Source organism: Astyanax mexicanus, chromosome 1 (assembly GCF_023375975.1).
Source record: "Astyanax mexicanus isolate ESR-SI-001 chromosome 1, AstMex3_surface, whole genome shotgun sequence".
In the NCBI taxonomy this organism is placed as follows: Eukaryota; Metazoa; Chordata; class Actinopteri; order Characiformes; family Acestrorhamphidae; genus Astyanax; species Astyanax mexicanus.
The window spans coordinates 83,439,941-83,460,899 of NC_064408.1; the positions used below are offsets into that span (position 1 = coordinate 83,439,941).

General features: G+C 38.1%; 1 protein-coding gene across 2 annotated transcripts; it reads right to left on the reverse strand.

Moving 5' to 3' along the window:
• Positions 1 to 1,495: 1,495 nt before the first annotated feature.
• Positions 1,496 to 20,957, reverse strand: LOC103030598 (claudin-20). Of its 2 annotated transcripts, XM_007255431.4 has the most exons (5): positions 20,570 to 20,957; positions 8,513 to 8,621; positions 8,289 to 8,388; positions 8,089 to 8,171; positions 1,496 to 7,564 (listed from the first exon to the last, which is right to left on the reverse strand). In XM_007255431.4, exon 5 carries the CDS (start codon positions 7,420 to 7,422, stop codon positions 6,511 to 6,513), a length of 912 nt encoding a protein of 303 aa, XP_007255493.2. In that variant the 5' UTR covers positions 7,423 to 7,564; positions 8,089 to 8,171; positions 8,289 to 8,388; positions 8,513 to 8,621; positions 20,570 to 20,957; the 3' UTR covers positions 1,496 to 6,510. The 2 variants fall into 2 exon arrangements, with proteins under 2 accessions (XP_007255493.2, XP_022540482.2); XM_022684761.2 differs by lacking the exon at positions 8,513 to 8,621.
• Positions 20,958 to 20,959: the final 2 nt, after the last annotated feature.

A 20,959-nucleotide genomic window follows, 5' to 3' on the forward strand; every position in this document is an offset into this window, starting at 1 on the left:
GAGATGAAAGATTGATCTTCGAGCAAAGCTTTGAATGACAGCTCTTTTGAAAGATGTTCTCTAAAGACCTTATAATTTTGCTGTCAGCAGGCCTTGCAGAGAAGCTATTCAAGTGTTAGACAGTTCCCTTTAATACGAGCTGAAGCTGAAGAATAAAAAGAAGAAACAGACAGAATGTTCATTGGTACAGGCTTGTACTTTAATCATGAATACTGACAACACACTCTCCAGAAACAGCATGAACAACTTCACCATCATACAGAGCCCTAATATGGTCCTTTCAGAAATGAGGAATAAAGGTATTTAACACCTAGCAGATACAATGTACAGTATATTCGAGTTTGGGTACCCCTGGTTTAATTAAATTATTTTGTGTAAATATGTAAAAACATATATTGCTGCATTTGCAATATATTAATGTTACAACAACTGATATAGAAAACAAAATAGTATGTGAACCCTTTAGAATGTTCTATATTTCTGCATAAATGTGACCTAAAATGTCATCCAATTTTTTTGTGTACAAATGGAGGAAATTCAAGAGCATTGTTACCCTCCGCAGGAATGGTCGACCAATAAAGATCACTCCAAAAGCAAGACGTGTAACAGTTAGTGAGGTCACAAAGGACCCCAGGGTAACTTCTAAGCAACTGAAGGCCTCTCTCTTATTGGCTAATGTTAATGTTTATGAAATCACCATCAGGATACGCTGAACAACAATGCAAGGATAAAGCCATTGCTCCCCAAAAAATATAATATTTGTTACGCGGGAGACGGAGGGATGGACGTAAGTGCAATATATACTTTATTAAACAAACAAGATAAAATAAAACAATAAACAAAACGCGGGTAACGCAAAAAACATACAAAAAAAACAAGGCTAGGATAAATATAAACTGAGAAACACTGACTAAGAAACTAAGACAAGGATACAAGAAACACAGACTAAGAAACTAAGACTAGGATACAAACGGACTGCAGGGATACAAAGATACAGCATACAAAATACAAAATACAAAAGACTCGACACTGAACATTCAAACAGACGGGCTTAAATACATGAGGAGAGTGAGAAACACCTGGGCTAGGATGACGAGGGGGCGGGGTTACAGACAAGACACAGGTGAGAACACTAAATAGCTAGGGCAGGGCTGGGGTGGAGCTAGGGTGGAGACAGGTACAAAAAAAACAACAACACAAGCACATGGCTGGGAAACATGACAGGTAAACAGAGGGGCAGGAGCACAAGAGACAAAATAAGGCAGAAACAGAAGACAGACATGGGCTAAGGTGTAACAATATTAAAAAGTAATAAAAAGGAATAAAAGGAAAAAGGAAAAAAGGATAAAGTCTCTTTATCTACCTTTAGGACTTGTGTGAAAATGTGATAATATTTTAGCTCATATTTATGCAGAAATATAGAAAATTCTAAAGGGTTCACAGACTTTCAAGCACCATTGTAACATACTGCATAAGCGTTCTAAATTTTTTGTGCTATTTATTTATTTATTTGACGTTAGGAAAGAATAGTTAATAGAATCTCCAAATACTGTACTGCTTATTCTACACACTATTCTTGATTATATTACAAATGTATTACCTTTTTAAGCAGTTGACTAAATCCACCTAATCCTCTTAATCATTATTAAAGACTCACATCATCTTCATAGTGTAATCTCTAACTCTGTTCTCCATTTCTCCTGGTGTTGCCTCAAATAGAATGGGATCCCTCTTTTTAGCCTGGTTCGTTCGAAAGTTTTTCCTTATTAGCATCCTAGATGGTTCCTGATTGTCATGGGAATAAGAAGTTCGGTTGAAGACTGTCTTCAGGGTGCTTTAGTTTTGTTTTGTTTGGCACATATGAAACTGAAAAAGTGTGCTCAGGTAGTAACATAATAGCATACAGCAAAACAGTCATTGTGTGAATTTAAATGAGCAGTGTAGGGGATATGTACCAGTATTTTACGTTTGCATGTAATTTGACCAAAGGTCCCCAAACCCTTGCATTGTACTGTACATAAGAAGAAAAAAGATAATAAATAAGAGAGCACCTCAGTTTCTGAATCAGTTTCTCTGATTCTCCCAAATTCCAAATAAAAATATTGTCATTTAGAGCATTTATTTGCGGAAAATTAAAAATAGTTTTTTAACAAAAAAGATGCAAAGTATCAAATAATGCAAAGAAAACATTTAGTGGAATAACCCTGTTTATAATCACAGTTTTAATGCATCTTAGCATGTTCTCCCCAACCAGTCTTACACAATAACTTTATGCCACTCCCGGTGCAAAAATTCAAGCAGTTCAGTTTGGTTTGATGGCTTGTGATCATCCATCTTCCTCTTAATTATATTCCAGAGGTTTTCAATTTGGTAAAATCAAGGAAAAACTTCATCATTAAGCGGTCTCTTATTTTTTTCCAGAGCTGTATATTTTCTTTTTCCCGCAAGAACCTTGTACACTGTTACACAAGTCAGCCATAACATTAAATCCTATAAGAGGTGAAATTAGGCCAAAAGACTTTGTCAGAAGAGTTCTAGAATGGCCTGTAGGATTTTCTGGTATGTAGTGGTCAGTACCTACACAGTAGAATTCATAGTGATAACTTAAGTCACAGTATAATTTTTTCCCCCCAGGAAGTTGTCTTAACATCCACAGATGTTTTATTTGTTAAAACATCATAAACGGGCACTCAGAGTGGTCCAGTGGAGTAAGGTGCTCTCTCAATGATCTAAGGATCGTAGGTTTGAATCTTGGATCATGCTGCTGCCTCTCTCTGTGTGGGTAAATGGCATTCTCTCCCCACATTACTGTAAAGGTGATGTTGGACAGCTGATGTATGAGAACTGGGTTACAGCACCTTTATTTTTATAAACATTGGCTACCCAGTAATGCTGCATCAGCTTGGCCTAACATGTTGGAGGAGGCATTCGCTAATCTTTACCCTGCTATTGTTGGGAGCATTAGTAATGAGGGGGGCCCTATTGAGTGAAATGAGTAATTGGCCTTCCAAATTGGGTAGAAAATAGGACAGAAAACCCATCAAGAATGCTCCCAGCATGCTCTGTGGCCACCTTTCTTTTCTGTTGGAGGTTATTCGGGGGCATTAGATTGTTTGTGGGGGGTTGTCTGTGTGTTAAATTTGTTTATTTATATTACTGGGATTTAGTTGTGGTGTTGGGCTGGAAGTTGGTTAAGGGTGTTCACTGTTGAGCCACCATTTTACTCAGGATAAATTTGTAACTGATGTGTGGAAAAGCTAACTTATTTCCTGATTCCAAAAAAAAAATTACAACAGTAATTGTAAATGTAAATTAAAATAAGCACTGTGAAGTAACTGGTAATTTTAAAATAATAAATATTGGTGGTATATATTTTTTTGCTGTATATAATTTGAGTGTACGTTATCCATGACTGTTAAAATGAACTATTATTTTGGAGTTGGCTTTAATGTTATGGCTGATTTTCTTCATACAATATCAGTGATAGAAGTAATAAGATTTAGATATATTTACCATTTCCACATGAATACAGTATGTTACAGTCACTGTCAAGAGAAAGTCAATAAAAGGCAAAACAGTATAACATGTCTTATAATCTTTATATTAGAAAGTTGCAGAAACATTTGAATTACACAAATTCAGATCATCGCTTTCATCATTGTATGTATTCCCTGATTTGTGATGGAATGATCATTCAGAGTTCAAGCATAAGAACAGCTTTAATAAAACATCAGCTGCTATTAAAATGTAATGTAATTTATGAATGCTTGGGGTTTTGCCTTTAGCAGCTTAGCAGTATTTTATTTTAAGCATACAAGTAGAGAGAAAGGAGGCAGGACACAGTGCTTTTAAGTTTTCTGAACAATCGTCTCTTCTTAAAATTTCATGAAGGTTTTAGTGATATATATAGCAGAGGATGTCCATCTTTGGCTGCAACGTCTCGTGGTCGATGGTGTTGAAAACAAATATTTTTAGTAAAACTATTTTCTGAATGAATCTGTGTCCAGATGCAAGACAAGTAAAGAAACAGCATTATTGCCATCCCTGTAGACTGTTTATACGATGGTTTGACTAAAAAACAAATGAACACTTTCCACAAATGGTGTCAGTCAGGCAGGACATGATTGGTCTCTGAAGTTTGCTTCTTTATTTTTGCGTTATTGAAGCATTGTGTAGTATTGATCCTTTTGATTGAGATTTAGTCTTCATATAAAATGTGGTCTAATTTAGTCAGACTGTTATAAGCTTACACTATCTGTGTCTGCGCTGTGTCTGTGATTTCTAATGAGATTTCTGGCAGTGATGAATACATAACATTTTGTTATTGTGATACAAAAAATACTAATATTTTGTTGACCTCATCATTGCCAACACAGTAAATTCTCCAGTATTTAATCAACACTGTTTTATTAAATGTTAAATGAACACTGAGAGTGTAAATTTTAATACTAACAGTGGTGATTTAACACTGGCGAATTTTCTGACAGCTACACTTACTTACACTTTCTTTACAAATATTATAATTAGTGCAGTTTAACTGAATGCACATTTCAAATAAATATCATTATACTACATGAGGTAGTGTGTCTGAATAGAGATTTTAAATTTGAGAATCTGATGCATCTACTGATGCATTTTGTCTGTATGCCAGTGTGTCATGATACATATTGTGCATCATGAAAATGTCTTTAAATATCATGATGCAATATTTTTTGCATATGGGACGGCCCTACTTAGATCGTACATCCCTGGCTAGATTATTCAAATAAATGTGGAGTGCGATATTTTGTAGAAAACAGCAAATGTAAGGAAGTTTTGGGAAAAAAATAAATCTCATCCCTATTTTAAGCCCTGTGTCAGAGCTTTTAATCCATTAACTGTTATAGTGATGTATTGAGTATGTGAGTATAAGAAATGGCATAAGAAAGAACACATAACACATAAAGAAAACAGTAAAGACAATGGTTCATTGTGTAAGAATAGGTTTGTCCTTACCATTAATGAAATGTATAAACAGTTGGAAATTGAAATATTTTAACAGTACAGTATATGAAGCCTTAATGTTGTCCATATTTTTTGTAAATTGTATAGATAACTGTGTGTTGCAGATGCTCATTATCTGTTAGCTACCCTAGAATTAAAGCTCCAGTGGAAAACTAAAGATGCAAACTGCAGACAACCAACATGTCATCATTGTAAGTCATCTACTGTTTATATACGACCCCAGGAAATTGTCAATTCAATTCTTAGCCAAACCATTACTTTAAGAGCAGCATGAGTAGTGCAGACAAGCAGAGATGAAAGATTCATTGTCCCTGTGAAGGTGAAGTGATGAAAATACATTCTTTTTCTCTGTAAACCGTGACTCGTTTGAAATGGCTGTCAGTAAATGGCCACAAAATGGTTCTGCTGAGTCTGTGAGGGGTCCAGTTGCTGGCCAGCAGGGAGGCCTGTCTCTCCTGAGGCTTTCGCCTGATGGGACACGGGTCTCCTCTGTCCTGTTCCGTTCATGAGGGACAAAACAGCGTCCCGCTGGCCCCAGAACAGTGTCTAGTGCGGTAGCTGCAGCAATGACAGGCAGTCACACACAGTAAAGATGATTGGGTGCAAGACCCTATTACCCTCGCAGCAAGAGTGGGAGGGAGGGTAGAAAATGCTTGTGTGTGTGTGTGTGTATGTGCACTCTCTCACACACACATACGCATCTGCGTTTGCTAGCAATAAATGAGCAGTGTGCACCCATCCGGAGCGAAACCTAATGGGAAAGCAAAGAGCGTAATTACCTCAGATGATCTGTGCTGCTTTGTCTGCCTCTTTGGAAAATATGGACTGGACATTGTGTGTTCTTTTCATGGAAATTATGATTTTGTGCACTTTATTATTCTGTATGCACTGTTTTTCAAACGGTGTGAAGCATGCCCTTAGGCCTGAGTTTAAAGCTTAAATTGCCTGTGTTGTTCTTGTATTTACTAAGCATTTTGTTGTATTATTCACAAGCTAGAGCAAGCAAGCACAGGCAGAATGGTACTAAACTGAATTCTAAATGTGATCAATGCAAAAATGTGAAGTTTTATTTTGTTTTCCAGCTGAATGTTGGGCAGCTATTTTCATGCAGAGTTCAAACCTTTGGTAAGTAACAGCCTCTCTTCTAACAACCAAAAAGCAGCGTTCCTTAGAACTTTTAAAATTTGCTGCATTTGTGCAGAATAGCCTCATTTTCTCTCTCTCTCTTTCGTATTCTCTTTTAATGCTCACTGCAGCACTGAGCGTTTTCTGTGCTTTTGCCCGAGGATACCCGGTTCTTTCCTGATCCAAGGCGGCGGAGCTACCCCCAGCTTATGCTTGCAGTAGGCAAAAGAACTGATGAGAGGGGGAGATAACACAGTCAAAGTCATTACTCCTCCTCCTCCTTCTCCTGCTGCTCCTGCTGCTTATTTTTCTCCTCCTCACAAAGAGAGACAGCCCTGCCACAGCATCCATTTTCCGTGGGTTTTACCTGCCTTTGGGTCATCACACATAGTCCTGCAAGCTGTAGACGGCCTTGACGTCTTGGGCTCTGTTTCTTGGACTGTTTCTTGGACTGTTTCTTGGACTGTTTCTGGACGGCGAGTAGTACTGCTGCTGCTGCTCCTGCTCCGGTTGAGGCTTCTCTGGCTTGGGCTGGTCCGGCTGCAGTCCGTCCACCTGGAGCTTGTCCTGGTGTGCAGTTTTCTCTTTGTGTTGTTGCTCCTGTGGCTCTGTCTGGCTTTGCTGTTCTCGCCGCTGCTTTTGTTTGTCCCGGTCGTTGGCTATCTGCTCATGCTGCTGGTGTAATAGCTTGTCGGGGTGGGACGAGACAGAATCCAATGGACCGTTTCTTCTTCGTGGGCACGACAAGCAGAAGATCACACCTCCGGCTAAGAAGAACCCTGCTGAAACAAATGCAACATAAACAGCTCCCCCTGGCTCGTATTTGCTGCTCTTAGGAACCTTAGAGTCCAAGAAGGTGGTGATGACCTCGTTGGTGAACCAGGATGCAGGAACAAGGCACAAGACTCCAGCAATGACGAAGCAAGCCCCTGCAGCTATGGCTGTGTGTCCTTTGGAGCGGTGGCTGCCACCCCAGTGGGTACATTTTAGCCCCAAGGCAGCCAGACAGAGTCCAAAAGTGGCCAGCATGCAAGAGAGGACCATCGTGGTGCGTGCGGTCTGGAGATAAGCAGGCAAGGCTAGCACAGAGTACTTGAGCGTACAGCTGAACACTCCAGTACTGTACCACGTGCAGTCCATCCAAAGCCCTTGCATCTGCGAGATCGCCGTCATAATGTTGGAGCCCACGTCTGCGCTCACCTTCCAGTTGGGGAGCAGAGTGGCCACGGTGGCACCCAGGACCCCCAGCAACGCCAGGATGAAGGCGAGCATCTGCATGGTGGACGAAGGCATTGCGGGAGTCCAGCCTCCAGCTCCCCTTCCCCTCGACCGACTCTCACCTTGCGGTGGCCCTCCAATTCCTCGCTCTGCGGCTCCCTATCAGTCCGGCGCAGGTCTTCGCCGCAGATAATTCCTCAGCACAGGCTCCACTGGTCTGCGATAAAGAGCGAAATGAGAATTGAACCAAGCGAGCAAGCATGACGTTCTGACAGATGAGGCACAGGGGGCTGGTGCCTGCCAAAAGGGACTCTCTATTTTACTGGGATTTTTTTTTTGCTCCCTCCCCTCTGTTTTTTAGAACATTAGCGCTCAACCGGCACCGCATTTTGCCTTTCATGCCAGTGATTTTTTTTGTAGCGTTTATGAAAGCCTAATCATTTTTTATGCTTTTACAGCTGCAAAGCAACCTTTTGGCAATAAGCGATGGGGTTACAACAACCCTCTTGTCAAAAATTGCAAGGTAAAATACAACTACACAAAAATTCAATTTACAGTCTTGACAGGCACGCAAGTTTTATGAGAGTTAATTGATTTTTTCTCTTATCTCTCCCAACCATATGACAACACAGAGCCTTAGAAAAAATTTAATCGCCCCTTCCTTTTGTCGTTCTTCTTTTGCTGGTTTGGTAATTTGTAGATAAGGGCATGCACGTATTTGAAAGGAGCATTTATATTTACCTTCTTGGTGACGATTGCTGCGTGCTATGGTGCTGCAGTCAGTTCGCAAAGATCTACCGGTAAGAAACAGAAGAATCCGCTCACTAAAAAACAAGAAAAACAGTAGGATGGTCAGCTTTTTCCACTCTGACTTCATGAAGTATGTTTTATTGTCTTTCTATTGTATTGCTTTAAAGAAAAAAAATAATAATAAAGAACACCTCAATGTTCGTCCTTGGTGTGAATGAAGCAGAACTAATGGTTGTCCACAGTGCCGCAAGCCTGAAGACTGAAGCTTCTCACCTGAAGGTCGTTCCCTCACTGAGGCAGTGCAGAACAAAAGTGCCGCAAGCAAAAAAACACAAAACAATAATAAACGTTCATTTCCTCTGCATACAGTAATCTCACAACCTCAAAGAACAGCCTGGAAATGAACTTCTGTTACCTGTGACAACTGTGAAATTACGTATGACGTAGCCATATTACATCAGGAATATGGTGCAGTGAGCATGTGCTGAACCGCAATTGACATATACTGCCGGTTCCTTTTTCCCCTGTAATGCAGATGGAGAAAATTATAGTGTGCACAAGCTCTGTCTTTAAGCACTTTGATGAGAATGTTTGGATGCTATACACAAGACAAGTCTAAGGCAGTGAATAACATGATCCCCAGTAATCGTATTTATTCATTTAAACAAAGTCTCCCACAGGGCCACCCACACAGATATGGTTGTAGGGTAAACATGCAATTATACATAATTTTACACCCCCGTCCACTTCCCATCTTAAAGCTTTAGCATGAAAAAAAAGTGAGTGCAGGACACAAAGCTGCTCGCAAAAGTTTGAAGAAATGGCAGAGAAACGCCATTTAACACCGGGGTAAAAAAAGACCAACATAAATTCGGATATAGGGTGTGGAATTATTTTTCTGCATGAATAACCTTAAAACTAGTGGTGTGCAGTAAGCCCCTTCTAACCCTTCCGAGAAGAGGTGACAATAAGGGGATGTAATAATTACATCATTTTTAATCAGAAAATATATATTATAAATATTGTAAGTGTAAGCATATGTTAAACATTACCTAAAATAAAAAACAGCAACTAATTCAAAGAATTAGTCTGTGTTGTTCAGTTGATACAGGACTCTTATCTGACCGACGGCGGTACTAACCAATCAAGGTGTACCACTGTATTAACTGCATGTCACTGCTCAAAACAATCCAAAGACTATAAATTGCCCCTTTATGCAAAAAAAATGAGACTACCTAAAAATGAGGAGTTTCTTTATTTTTACCAAATTAAAAACCTCTGGAATATAATAAGGAGGAAGATGGAGGATCAAAACCAAGCTAAACAGCTTGAACTGCAAAAGCAACTTTTCTTCAAACTTTATGAATATGAACTTGTTTTATTTGCATTATTTGATGTCTGAAAGCTCTGCATCTTTTTTGTTATTTCAGCCATTTCTCATGAATATTTTTATTTGGAATTTGGGAGAAATGTTATCTGTATTTTATAGAATAAAACACCAATGTTCATTTTATTTAAACATATACCTAGAAGTAGCAAAATCAGAGAAACTGATTCAGAAACTGAAGTGGTCTCTTAATTTTTCTAAGGTAATTGATAATATGAGTAAGTACCATTTAGGGCTGTTGTTATTATATGTATCTCTTTAGTTAATACTGTTTTGTACAAAATATACAAAATGACCAAGTTACCATTTTGTAAAAAGAGTGTGCATGAGTCCTCTGTGTGGACAATTTTCTGACAGCATGACACAAATTGTATTGTAAAAACCTCACAATTAAAGGATTAGCATGAAGTTTACTTCTTTATCTCATGCAGCAGAATTCAGTGCAGTTTGCTGAATCAGTTACATACCACACAGATATTAACAAGCTAAAAAAACAGTGATACTCTTGTATCATACATTGTTAAGGTTTCTTTTTCTGTCATTTCTTTTATGTATACTGAGATTTGAGTATACCCACATCACCCAGCCCTACAATGACAACAGACATCAGTTTTATAACATTTACAGACATGAAGATCAGGCCCAAAAAAATCCAGCCTGACTCTATCTGAGCCTGTGCACATTCTGCCCGAGCCCGACCTGGTCCCTAAACTGTCATTATGATCCAGAGCCCAATGTAAACGCAATATTATTTATGATAACTGATCTTTTTAACTGCAATACTGAAAACAGAGACAGAGGGCTGAAAAACTAAACTCCAATACCATACTACCACTACAAAAAGTGGTAGGATGGTATCTCAAATTATCAAATAAATCACAAAAAACAAGGATTTTAGTGCCTTTCATATTGCAGGACTTTTGCAAATAGAGAATGCCAGTGGAACAGTATAGGTGTACCAAGGTTTCAGTGACCAAACAACTTACTAAAACTTTACTAAAACAACACAACTGACTTAGTGTTCATCAGTGTAAAATTAAGTGTAATCCACAGTGTTTCATTTAAATTACATATATTAAAAAGTTATCGCTTGACCCAGAATTCAGCTCATTGTTTCCTTATGTGACCTATGACTGGCTGATGATGGAGGGCCACATGCTGAGGGACGGATTGTGGCGTCCTGTGGGACTGTAGGGTCATAAATGCCAGGGCTATCATAACTACAGATACTGTATGTTCTAATTAGTGGCATATCTCAGCTGTTAGTGGGGCATGAACCAGTGATGGTAGAGGAGTAGGCATCCTCCAGACAGGCTGATTTGAAGGGGACATATTGTACCTCTTTTTATACAAGTTAGAATATACACAATAAGAAAAGTAAGTATAGATTTGTGCTAAAAATAGTACAAAACTTGTCTCTGGGACTCTGGGACTTGACTCTGGGACAACAGAGTACCATTAAGTGAAAGTCATTTTTGTACCAGTGAAGATTATAAAGATTTTAAACATAATCATCAACTGAATATGTGTCAAGAACTTGATGCAAAACTGTCTGGCTTTCAAATGAAAAATGTATTTTTAAAATATGTATTGTTTGTTAGTACAGTGATACAGAATTGTAATGTACCTTTTGACTGGTAAAATGGTATAAATCTGTACTTCCTGCTGTTAGGAAAGACTTTGCACTTCAGAGGGAACACATCTGACCCTGTAAAGAGCAATATTATACCTTTGAGGGTACAATTATGAAAAGTGTACCTCTGAGCTACTTAAGGGCTCTGTCACTTCTATGCAAATAAGCTGTTGCTGGCCATGCCACGTACAGTGCCCTCCAAAAGTATTGGAACAGTGAGGTCAATCCCTTTATTTCTGCTGTAGACTAAAAACACTTGAGTTTGAATTAAAAGATTAAAATGACACAAAAGACTCACATTTCATTATTTCCAGGTATTTACATATGGATCTGATACCCACTTCGGAAGATAATACCTTCTGTCTGAACCCACTCATTTTTATTGTGTGCAAAGTATTGGAACATGTGACTGTGAAGAGTTTTTTTTGTTGCCCAGGTGTGTCCTGTTACATTGATTATTTAAACAAACATAAAGCTGTCTATGGGTTAAAAACAAGCAACCGTGAAGCTGAGAGAAGATAGAAAATCAATCAGAGACACTGCACAAATGTTGTCTATAGCCAGAACAACAGATTGAAGTGTCCTAAAGAAGAAAGTTGTCACTGGTGTACTAAATAACAGATGATGTACTGGTAGACCAAGGAAAACTGCAGTAGTTAATGACAGAAAAGAAACTAAAACAAATGTTAGTGACATCAGCAAAAAATCCAGAGGCCAGGAGTGAAGGTATCATAATCTTTTGTTCACAGAAGACTTTAAAAACAAAAATACAGAGGCTTCACCACAAGATAAAAAACACTATTTACAAGGCAAATAGGAAGACCATGCTGGAAATTACCAAGGAATAAAGAGAAAAGCCTATGGGTTGATTATGGACTGTTTAGACAAAGAATCATCTCTACAAATGTGATGGAAATGCTAAAGTGGAGAAAGAAAGAATCTGCTCATGATCTCAAACATACAAACTCATCTGTGAAACACAGTGGAGGTAGTGTCATGCTTTAAGCTTGCATGGCTTATTCTGGGACGGCCTCATTAATCTGCGCTGATAAAAGTGAACTCAGAAGTCTACAGGAACTTTTTGTCTGTGAATTTAAAGAAAGATGAAACCAAGCTGATCAGGAGATTCTTCATCATGCAGCAAGATAATGATTCAGAACACACGGCCTAGAAAAGCATTACAGAAGAAGAATGCAGAAGGTTACTTCAAGCAAAGGATTTGCAACTAAACATTAAGTCCTATTCACTTTAATTTATTTTAAGTTTATCTGTTTAAATACTTTTGCTCCCAATAAAAATGAGTGGGCTTAGACAAACTGTGCATCAGATCCAGATGTAAATGCCCGAAAATAAGAGCTGAAATGTTGACCTTTGTCACATATTAATCTTTTAAATTCAAAACCAACCCTTTTTTTCTCTACAGCAGAAGTAAGCGATCAGCCTTACTGCTCCAATACTTCTGGAGGGGACTGTATATATTACTATAATAGACTAATATATTACTTTTCACTTTAATTGGTGTTAATTGTGATAATGTTTGCATTAAATTATATTAAAAAGGATTACACAATCAAAACATTTTTACAAGTGGACCACACTGTAGTTTTACTATGAGCATTTTGACCAATCACAAATGTTCTTTTGGGTTTATAAATGAATCATGACATTAACATAATCAAATAATATTAGTTATTTTTTATTAATTGACTGGAAGTTTTAAACAATGTGTAAGTATTCAAGTTACAATATGTAGCAATATAATCTCAAATATTGTGTAGCCTCACTGAAAATGTAAGTATTTAATAAGTATTAAACGATCAGTAGCTACTTTAAAAATATTGTTTAAGTAATAGAGAATGTAAGAGAGAGAATTAAAGTATGCACCCATGCATAAATCCTCGTGCTTTAAGGGGTTAAGTAGATGCGCTGGTGTGAGACTGAGTGTGTGTCCTGAATTGGGACACATTGGAGTGTGTCAGCATGCCTGATTGTGGGCCCAGTTGTGGGATTGTGTATGAGGCTACGGATAAATAATGCAGTTCACTTGTATTCAGGGACTGGTGTATGTAGGCCTCTGTTCCTGTTCTTGCTCATTTCTTGTTAAACTGGCTTGATTTAGTGTAAATTCTGCACCGTGGCAAACTGCGCTCCTCGTGAGCTGTATAGAAGAAAAAAATCCATATTAGATCATCAGCCAATCAGCATTTACTCAGTAAATATTATTTGAAGACATTACAGGCATGTCACAGACTGCCCTACATTCTTACTGTGCAAAAATAACATAAGGATAGAAATGCTGGCAGTTTGATCGTGCTGGGATATTTTGAGTAAGTTCAGAGACACAGACACAGATGATATGATAGATCTGAAGCCTGGGAGCATATTTTCTATATATGACAGTGCAGGTATAAACAAACCTAAACATCAGAGATCAGAGTAACAAAGAGTGTGTCACATTTACGATGCTTTGCCAGTGACATAAAAAAATAAACTGCATTACCGTATTTTTTTGCACTTTAGGGCACATTTAAATTCCTTTAATTTTCCCAAAAATCGTCAGTGCGCCTTTTAATTCGGTGAGCCTTATGTTTGAATTTAACCAGTCAGGTTATAAGGAGCAGTAAAGCCTACAGAGTTAGACAGGAGTTTCAGTTTAGTTCTCCAGCACCGAGACTTGAGACTAGAGCAATATTAGCATTAGCCACTAACCGCGCGAAGCGCTAGCTCTTTCGCCTTTCAGAGAAGAGTATTATTAGCCTGTGGCCTGCTGACATTGCTGGCTAGCCCTGCTAGAACAGCATTAGCATTACCCGCTAACCACAGCGCTAGCTCTTTTGCTGTTCAGAGGTGAGTATATCAGCCTGTAGTCTGTGTGTTTACCACAGGAAAACAAGCTATGTGGGATGAAGCGCTAGCTAATATCGCCCTGGCTATTCGGAACACTCAGGGTTCTTCAGTGTACCACTGTCAGGCGGCATTAGCCGCTAACCACGGGTTTCTTTAGTGGAAGGCCACCAAACGGTGAGACCTGCTGAATTATAAGGAAAACATAATGACAACCCTGTTCCTTACTATTGTCACATAATGCGCCTTATAATCCAGTGCACCTTAAGTATGAAACTAGACCAGAAAATAGATGTTTATTGATGATACAATTCATAATCCGGTGCGCTTTATAGTGCAAAAAATACAGTAATTTAACCTAACAATATTGGAAGTTTGCATACAGTAAAAAAAGCAGCATGTTCAATGTGCTCTAAAGAAACAAATTTGAAATATTTTATAGGTTTCATTGGAATTTAAACAGAAATGGAAAAAGCCCAACATAAAAAACACTCAAAAATGGTTAAGATGTTTAGGTTAGGATGAGATGTAAAATAAAGACTATCACAAATTGTGGACTAAACACTGAAGTAAAAGGCTCTAAATGGCTTCAGAACATTCGGTGACACTATCATTTATTTAGTCATATTTCCTATTACTTGATTTGCAGCTACACTTACACCAAATGTTTCCTGTCCCACTGCTCAGCACAGGTGTACAGTGTATCAGTTGTATGCGACTAAACTAAAGCTGCAACTAGAGATTATTTTTGTAGTCTAATCTGTTGATTATTTTTCTGATTAGTTGATTGGTTACGTTTTTTCTGCCACGCCTATATCTCTGGTTCCTGTAAATTGCTCCTGCTCCTGTTTCTTGCTTTCTTTATCAATTTAAAATGATGAAAAACACTGGATGTAGAATTTAAATGCCCTGAAGACATTTAAATGTGAAATATTCTGAAATTTAGTGAGAAAATACATATACTCTTTATTTGTCACTAGCTACAGTAACAATTGAAGTTATGTATTTGGGGCACAGGTTCAAACCCCAGCTCATGCAGCTTTGCCATCAAGCTGCCGGTGCTCAGAGGGAGCAAAATTGGCCCTGCTCTCTCCGGGTGGGTAAATGACGCTCTCTCCCCACATCACTAAAGGGTGATGTCCACAGCACAGGGCATCTGTGAGCTGATGTATCGGAACTGAGTTGCTGCACTTTCCTCCAAGTGCGTGTGATGCTATTCGGCAATGCTGCATCAGTAGCAGCTCAAAAAAAGGTGGTGGCTGACTTCACATCTGTCGGAGGAGGTATGTGCTAGTCGTCACCCTCCTGGTGTGTTGGGGCATCACTAGTGATAAGGAAGTCCTAATGAGTGGGTTGGATCATTGGCTGTGCAAAAATAAATGTAAATGTAAAAAAATGTAAATGACATTATATATATATATATATATATATATATATATATATATATATATATATATATATATATATATATATATATATATATTTATAAAGAAATTATGTATTTGTAGGTGGAGCATGGGCAGCTCATAGTCCATATTCCCATTTTTTTGTGAAACACCCACTTTGGTTCTTTTTTAGGTCAGAAAAGCCAGAGTGTAAAGCGTGGGAAGAGGGAGATGGGAACCACTGCGTTTGTGCTGGACTGTAATGGTGCTTGTGTGTTATGTAATCTGAATGAGCTAGTTAAAGGAATACTCCGGGAATATATCCAGGATAAATAAATAATGGGTCATTCTTATGCCAAAAAAAAAAACAGGCTCAACCCAATGAAGAGACTTTCAAAAGAAATTTCAAACGTTTTTTTCTCAGCTTAACTTCTGCCTGTAGGATCTGTAGTGCATGGTTGTTTATGGCAGCCAAAAATTCTAATACATTTTCTATTTTCTTGTAGCTAGCCCTTTTTGCTTTTACAGTGAATGGCAGTAGGTCTCTACTCAAAATCTATCAAATTTTTGTGTTTTGGTGGTAATCAACCAACTATTACAGATGCAGCAATCAAACATTATTCTGAAGAATGCTTTAAAGGTCTCATTCCATCATTTTTTTCTTTTGTTTTAAAATGTATAGTTGTGGTCTCTAGTATAAATGAATTCCATGTGAGCTGTTTTTTGTGAAAAAAAGTGATCCGGTATAACGCTGCTTTAGTCCGGTGGAGGAGGAGAAACGATAGGACTGCGGCTCTTGCTCATAAATATTCATACATGCAATCATCTCACCTCTGATTGGCTAACAGCACTGCGATGCAGCGAGATGGACAAACATTTTTACATTAATAACAGTCTTTACAATGTCATATGTTACTTTACATCATGTGTAATGCCCTGCTAAGTGCAGTTCAGCCACTGACCTAGTCTAAGTGTCTCTGTAAAATGCGAAATCCTTCGGAGATCCTATGTAAACCTATAGTTACACACAGAGGTGGGTAGTCCAGGTCCAGAAAGTAAAACAAAACCCCGGAGTCTTACATTTAACTAGTGTAAATAGAACTGTTCTAAACATACACCTACATATCTCAATTGAACTTCGCTGGTGGTATTTCATAGATAAATTCTAACCATTTGTTCCTTAGCTCTGAACTACTGGGTAAAGCATATTACACTGGCGTGTTATTTGCACAAATAACACAGGAACGACCTGCCATGTTGTTCCCAACGCTGTTAGCTCCTGTCTGGCAAGATATGCCTGGCTTACTTAAGCTGTGTCTGTGGGCGGTCGCAAGCCAAGGTGGACGAGGCCATGAATACTAATTCACGGGTTGACGTAGACTCGGGTGCTTTCCCTGATTGACTCGTTTTTCCGAATATTTTCTTTTACTAGCATCTGCAGACAGTGGAGGTTGAGGAACAGTTTCATATGCAGCATGCATTTACAACTCAGAGAGATCTATAATATTTTAGTGGAAGGAGACTTTTAAGTCTTTATAGACACAAGATTTTTTTTTATCTATGCCACGATGGTTTGGCCATTGCATTTTTTGAAACCTTTTATTTATCCTGGATATGTTCCTGTGTGCCAGATTATGATTTGCAGCACACCCAGACTGTATTACCCATTACATATCTCATAATACACAATGTCACAAATGATTAAATATTTATGTAGCATCTCTACTTTTTAGAGCAGTTCTAAATACAAAAAAAGAAATTGTGTTAACCAAAAACTGCAACAGGAAAAGACATGTTCTGTTGCTTTTGGGGAGTTTAGCCCAAAGCATTTGTATATACAGATATCCAAGATTTGTTTTACTTATTCTTAACTCACTCAGATTAACAGAGAATGTTATCATGTAACTCCTTAAAAAGTGTGCTCATATAAGGTTATAAAACTCTTGAGCTGGAAAAACTGACCAGCCTCACATTTACAAGATGGAAAGTCCTGTACTGGGCAGACTGAGCAGGAGTTTGTTTTCTTGTGCACCCAAGTTTTGAAAAAAAATAATCACTTGTTTACTGTTGTGAAAGAAAAAGAATGACTTACAGCTGCCTTGAAAAAACAGTTCTGTGTTGAATGTATTTAATGAACTAAATATACAAGTTTGGATTTTTTTTTTTTTGATTAATAGTAGTCATTCAGACTATAAAGGAACACATTAAGAATAATGTAGTAAATTAAAAGTGGTAAACAAACCAAAACACTCTGCATTTAGGTTAGGGCTGCAACTAATGATTATTTTGGTAGTCGACTAATCTGGCAATTATTTTTCTGATTAGTCGATTAGTCAACGATTATTTCTGCCATGCCCTCCATTTCTGTTTGCTGTTCTGTTTCTAGCTTCTTTCTATGTCTTCGCTTTACAATAATAGAAACAACTGAACAAGGTATTTAAATGCCCTTCAAATGTCCAGAACATTGCCCTTTAAATGTGGAAAGTGATGATATTTAGTGAGGAAATCTGGAATCTGTTGCCAAGAGTAAACTGTGTGAGTGGTGCAAATTAACGATTAGTCGACAATGAACATTCGGAGTCGACACATTTTTATAATCGACATTGTCGAATATATCGACTAATCGTTGCAGCCCTAATTAAGGGGGATCTTATCTGGGTGCTGTTTACATGCAGTTTCTGATTCTGATAAACTTATCCTGTACAACAGAAGTAACTCTTGTTCTTTCTTTACTGGTGTGGTCCTGATGAGAGCCAGTTTCATCATAATGTATTTGATGGTGTTTGCGACTGCACTTGATTTTTTGGATTGACTGACCTTCATTTCTTAAAGATTTTTTTTCTTTACTTGAGTTGAGTAGTTCTTGCCATAATATGGATTCGACTTAGATATCTCAACTCTTCCTCTTCACAACTTTAACTTTACAACTGATGCTCTCAAACACATTAAGAGGCAAGAAATTCAAGTAATTAGTAAGTTCAGCACATCCATTCCAGGTGACTCTACCTCATAAAGCTGACTGATAAAATCCAGACAAGATTTGCAAAGCTGTCATTTAAGCAGATGATATTTGTTTAACCAAAAATATGGTGTGTTTCACACTTTTTTTGTTTAACACATAGTTTGTATGACTTTAATATTAATCTACAATGCAACATACTTTTTACAAATACAAAAAAAACACTGAATTTAGGTTTTTAGGTTTGGTAAAAGTTGTGTTGGTGTAGTATTATATTAGTGTGAATTCAGTGTGAATTCCAGCGTTCGTGTTCAGTGTGTTGGTCTGTAGTTGAATGAGTGAACTACAGGTCAGGTGAGAGGGTTTAGGTGTGAATTGGAGGCCGGGCTCTTCTTTGTTCTTTATGTGGATTTGAACAATAGAATAAAGAGTCCTGCAGAGGCAGACTGATGTACAGCTGTTCTTACTGTTATAAAGAACAATAGGGCACTCACTAAACCTGATGCATGTGCGTGTGTTGTGAATTTACACCTATACTCCATACTGGACACCTGCTCATCCAGCATATCTTCTGGAATTCTGGGTATTTTTGCTGCGGTAACTAACTTTTGCTTGATATCATGACATTACTTACTGAATAATGTTTATAAGGTCAGGGAGTGCACAACTCCAGTCCTGGAGTGCTGGTCTCCAGCAATATTTGGGGGTAGCCCTACTCCAGCACACCAGATTTATCTCATCAGGCAACGTGGGTGTGTTTACATTGTACACCCCTGTGTTAGCTGATTAGTTCTGCCCACTTATCCAACTCATTCCAAAGGTACTGGATGCCCTTGTAGTGCTAAGCATTGAATAAAAGGGTAGAAACTAGGGCTGGACGATATGGTCAAAATCAGTGGCGTGCAGTGAACTTTTCTGCAACCACCCCCCCATACCATTAATGCTCTCCAGCTCTCCACTCAATAATAAGCGATCGTTCAAAGTTTCTTTCACAGTAACTTTCTGTGACCCATTTACCGCTTCATTCTTTGGCTGTTTTCAGTCATAAACTCATGTTCTGAAGTATAATCCAGTGTCTGCGGAAAGCTCTGCGTCGTCTCTGAGTTTCCCTGCAGCAGTGTATACACAAGCTCAGAGACTGATATCAAGCCACGGGCTTGTTAACAATATTTTGAATCATTGATTCGTGTTTGCACTTGATTCATTAACCAATTTAATAATTTACTTGATTCTACACTCAACCCATCGTGTAAGTTCCTCAAAGCACCCAGATCACATGATAATTCACAAAATATCAGTGGATATTATACAGGTATTGTATTGAAAGCCAAAGACTACTTTGTAATGAAATGTACAGTTGGGTCAGTGTTCTTTAAATACAATATTTCAACATTAAAGCATATTGTCAATAGGATAAGAAAATTGATCTTGATCTTGATCTTGATACAATAAAATATTAATATATTACCCAGCTCTAGTACTTTTAAAAGCTCATGCACAGCTGCTTCAGGTTTACGATGTTCTATGTAACTCTCTAACTATGAGTAGTTGGTAGATATGTGAGGATGCTCAAACACAAGTATTCTGCTCTGAAATGTGATAAATCATCTTTAAAAGGCGTTTACAAAGTAACATAAGTTAAAATATATCCAAGTAATCAGGTTAATAAACTCCATGATATGAGAAAACTCTCAATTAGGATAAAGTATGCAAAAAAAATAATTACTTTTATGAATGTGCCGTATTTATTACTACAGCTGTGTGTTACAGATATGAGAAGACAGCATCTTCCCTACCTTTAAAAACCAACGCTGTCAGATCAATCACATTACTTAATGTCTAGTTATAACACTACTAGATCTAGCTTAACATTTCCAACAGCCACATCTGTCTCACCTCTACTTCATCATTCTATATGGAATGTAGGTCACTAGTACATGGGCCACATTAATGTTGCTATTAGAGCAACAGCTTGACCAAGATTAACCCCTTAAATAGTCAGAGGCTGCTGGTGTGTGCAGGACTGCGTTCTTAAAAAAAATTGAATAAATCAGTTTACATAATTTTCCATGTAGTAGCTGAATAGTAAGGCTTTGCTAGTCTTAATCCAATGCTGAAAGACAGACTTTTCAGTGTTAATAATAGCTATTGACAGCTTTCTAGGTCTAATCAAAACAGATCTCTGACACATCTTGTAGATTAGTTTCTTGGTTCATTTAGCATCTTCTACCTATAAAAGTAATATAACTGTAGATTGTACACACCTGTATGTTCTGCTCCTGTCGTCATAGCACATCCCAGAACTTAGCCCAGAATGCTCTGCTCACAATCCCACACCTATTCACACCCAAATTCAACGTGTGCTTGCCCAAGGTATGTCCAAAGCATGTCCATGGCAGGGGTTGGTGAGGTCCAGCATAGAGTCCAGAGTAGAGTGTGTAGAGATCAGCACATTCCTCAGAGTCCCACACAAAAACACAGACACAAAAAGTCAGCAGCTCACAGTCTCTCACACAGTCCACACAGTCCAGCTCCAGCAGCCCCAGATCCTTCTTCAGATCCATCAGACAGATACATGCCCATTTCTCAGACTCTCCTCCAGCAGGAGGCTGAGTGAAGGCAGCTGGAGATCTCCCCAAGTGAGAAAGAGCTGA